At 45.5% G+C, this 4,071-nt stretch overlaps 1 protein-coding gene across 1 annotated transcript; it reads right to left on the bottom strand.

The window, feature by feature from the left end:
* Positions 1-899: 899 nt before the first annotated feature.
* LOC104106670 (uncharacterized) lies at positions 900-1,403 on the bottom strand. Its single transcript, XM_009615269.1, has 2 exons — positions 1,222-1,403; positions 900-1,098 (listed from the first exon to the last, which is right to left on the bottom strand). Exons 1-2 carry the CDS (start codon positions 1,401-1,403, stop codon positions 900-902), a joined length of 381 nt encoding a protein of 126 aa, XP_009613564.1.
* Positions 1,404-4,071: the final 2,668 nt, after the last annotated feature.

Here is a 4,071-nt window from a genome sequence, read left to right as displayed (position 1 = left end):
GTTGGCTCCCCGAAGATATCAAGCCTAAGGGTCACATCACTCGAGGACTGCCACAAAAGACTACGACCATTCGAGGATATAAAAGCCCGAGGGCACGAAGCTTATTTGACATTGCCTGAACTAAAAGGCTACGGCCATTCTGGGATATTGAAACCCGAAGGCACGAAGCCTATTTGGCGTTGCCCAAATTAAAAGGCTATGGCCATTCCGGATATTGAAACCCGAGGGCACGAAGACTATTTGGCGTTGCCCAAATTAAAAGGCTACGACTATTCCAGGATATTGAAACCCGAGGGCAAGAAGCTTATTTGCCACTGCCCGAACTAAAAGGTTAAGACCATTCCGGGATATTGAAACTCGAGGGCACTAAGTATATTTGACACTGCCCGAACTAAAAGGCTACGACCATTCCGGGATATTGAAACCTGAGGGTACGAAGCTTATTTGGCACTGCCCGAACTAAAAGGCTACGGCCATTCCAGGATATTGAAACCCGAGGCCACGAAGCCTATTTAGCGTCGCCTAAACTAAAGGCTACGACTATATTAAAACGGCTCGGAGACGTCCGAAACCCGTAATAAAAGGTTCCTTCGGCAAATTATAATCTAAGGAATTATAAGTACTTTGGAAAAACTTTCCGATCATACCGGATCCCCACGATGCCTTAGAAAAAATGAAATCAAAGGCAAAACCTGTTCGAAACTCCGAACATGGCTATTCAATGCTAAGGCATTTCAATCTTTGCAAAAAATAAAAAGAAAGGCAAAGGAAAAACTCGAGAATTATCAAAGAGAAATAGAAAATTTGTATTTATGAAGTATAATCTTTACAAAGGCCAAACGGCCTTGACAAAAAGTACTAAATACAAAAAGAAAAGAAACAAAATCAAACAAAGGCACTTAAGCAGCTTGATCTTGGCCAGAGCCCGCCTCGTCACCGGGATTCCCGAGGTTTTCTCCACCCTCGGACCCACTTGAGTCCTCGAAATCTTCCTCCTCGGGATAGGCCAGCTTCTTGGCCTCAGCTTCGAGAACCTTGGTATCCTTAATCTCAACCGATAAATCAAAACCCCAAGCTTGAACTTCTTCGAGGATCTCCCTTCAGGATTGCCACTTCATATGCTCAACTATATTTTTTACAAGGTCTTGAGCCATCTCGGTATTGGCTTTGTACTGGGCCGCCATTTAGCCAACTTCGGCTTTGACCACAACGACCTCTGACATGGCCGTTTTAAGCTCCTTGTCCAGACTTTCTCGATCTGAGATAGCCGAACCTAACCGGGATTGGAGTTCCTCAACCTTTTTGGTCTGAACCTCAGCCCTCTCCTTTGCCGCTCTAAACTGGATTTCAACCAAAGTTAGTTGTGCCCGAGCAGCCTCTTTTCCCGATGCCAGACAATCCATTCTGCCTCTCTATTCATCGGTCTCAGCTTTAACTATATCCATTTCAGCTCGGAGCTGGTCAATCCGATTGAGTTTTTGTTGGACCTGTGGATTTTGACCATCAGTCAGCGAATCAAATTCATCATCACTAACCTTAAAATTTTTTACCTGCTCGACCAAATCAACATGTTCCCTTCGAGCAACTTCCAGCTCGACACGGAGGTTCTTGGCCTCCTCTTCGAACTGCTCGCTAAGAAGTTTAAAGGCGCCTCTCTTCTCAGTGAGCTCTCGAACTTCAACTTCGAGTTATTTTAGCTCATCCTGGTACCTTAGAAAGGTCTCATGATGAAGCAATGAGGCCTACCTGCACTAAGAGAAACACTAATTTATCTACAAAATAATCTTAGTGTAAATCAAAAAATCACTTAGGAAAGCATGAAGTTACCGGTTCAACGCCTGTTGTGCTTCGTTGATAAGGCAGGGTGCACCCACCTCATTCATCTTGGCCTGATCATCCTCGGTCACCAGACACTGAAGATAACTAGCCACCTCTATGGGGGCGAAAAGAACATAGGCGTCCTCCAGAAGGGAAATAAAAATGGTACGTTTTCGATCGGGATATGCACTTGGGGTAGGGAATTTACTGACTAATTTTGGGATCGAGGAAGGTCCGTTTGCATCCGGGGATTGGCGTTTCCTCGGTATCTCTAAGCCACCCAACCATGTGACATCTTCCGTAGCCGACGAATCCACGACATCGAAAAAGCCGCGAAAAAGGTCATCCGCTTCATGCGCTCCTTCGATGGGGCCTCGTTGAACATTGACTCTTTGAACGAGGGCTACTCGGCAATATCTATCTGGCCAAGTGCTTCTTGCAGGGCTTTGCCCGCATACCGGGAAGCTTCAGTTCCTACCTCCTCCTCGGCCTCCCCGACTTGATGAAGATCGGCCTCACCTCCCCCTGGTTTGGAGGCCCCTTGCCCTACGAGCTGCGGCGGCACACTGGCCTCTAGATAGAAGGCTTTTCCTTCCCCCTCAGACTCATCCCTCAATCGATAGAGTGAGTCCGCAGGCAGTGCTCGAACAATGGTTCTTTTCTTGGGTTTATGCGCCAATCTTTTCCTTGGCCTTTTTTTCTCAGGGTTCGGAGAACTCGGAGCCCTTTTCCTTTTCTTCTTTTTATCTTGTCTCGGAGCAGGGGGCTTGGTGGGGAAATCATCACTACCGGATGTAGGGCTCATTATAACGTCTTTTGATAAACCTGCAAAAGGAAATAGAAAAAAGTGAGAACGTAGTCGTGCAAACAGGAAACCAAATGTCACTTACGAAAAGGATCTCACCATGGGAACAAGCCAACCATCGGCCCTTTGAAAGCTCATGCCACGAGAGCTCGGAATAGGGCCTTTGAGATACGATGCCCTTGAACTATTGCTTGAGTCGAGGAACTGCATCCGGGATTCGAGCAACAGCTGTGCCACCATAGAACAGTGATGAGAAAAGAAAAAGCAATAAAGTAAAACTTAAAAGCAAGAGCATACTTACGTAACATGTTCCACTTTTCAGGGAATGCCATTTGCTCGGCTGGGATCAAATCCGAGGTCTTCACTCGTACGAATCGGTCTAGCCAGCCTCGATCTCGATCTTCATCGATGCTCGAGAATGGGGCCTTACTAGCCCGACGGGCGATCTTGATCAGTCCCCCTCGATAGAGTCGGGGACTGTATAGGCGCATATGATGGTCGATGGTAAAAAAGTATCCTTCAATCTTGTTTATGGAAAAATAGAGGAGGATTACAATCCTCCAGAAAGAAGGATGAACTTGACCGAGGGTCATATTGTATCTTTTACAAAAATCAATGATGACCGGGTCTAAAGGACCCAGCGTAAAGGGATAAGTGTAAACACTTAAAAATCTCTCCACATGGGTGGTGATAGCTTCGTCGGGTTTAGGGACCATTACATGTTTGTTGGCCCAGTTGCAATCCTTTTTTACCTCTGAGAGAACATCCTCGGTGACCGAGCAGATATACCCCGAGACCGCCTCACACCGACATGGTACCGGGGAGGGCTTTTCGATTTTGAAATCAACACTAATCGGGCATCCCCAGGGGATGAACATTTTAAGAGGAGGTTCTGGTCCATGTTCCTCGGCAGCGACAAAAGAAATATTTTTCGCAACAACCTGTCACAAGGCAGATGGAGTTTCTTTTTGGGGAACATATTTTGAGGTATTCGCCATTTCTTTAAAAATGGAAGAGAAGTAAAGGAAAGAAGGTTTAAGTGAAGAACAATGGATGATTGGCGAATGAAGAACTCTTATGAAAAATCAAAAGAACTTGGAAGTGTTGAAATCTCTTAGACACGAGGGCATAAGGTTTGGATGTAAAGTTTGAATGGACAAAGAAAGAGGTATTTATAGTTTTTCAAGCGACGGTTCACATCTGGGAGTGGTCGACCAACGACTGACAAACGTTTAATGCATTAAAAACTGGACCGACGGGACGTTTCAATTATTCTTATCGCTTACGTCATGATTTATTAAAGTGAGAATTGGGAGCTCATATCGTTTCTCGTCATTTACTCTCCGAAAAATGAGGGGACTATCTGTATACGGGTAAAATAGAACTCGAAATTTGACCGAGCATCCAACACAATAGGCCGGGATCGAGAGATGGTGATAAAATCCCAT

This window comes from Nicotiana tomentosiformis, chromosome 8 (genome assembly GCF_000390325.3).
Source record: "Nicotiana tomentosiformis chromosome 8, ASM39032v3, whole genome shotgun sequence".
NCBI classification, from domain to species: Eukaryota; Viridiplantae; Streptophyta; class Magnoliopsida; order Solanales; family Solanaceae; genus Nicotiana; species Nicotiana tomentosiformis.
This window is presented reverse-complemented; position numbering and strand designations above follow the sequence as displayed.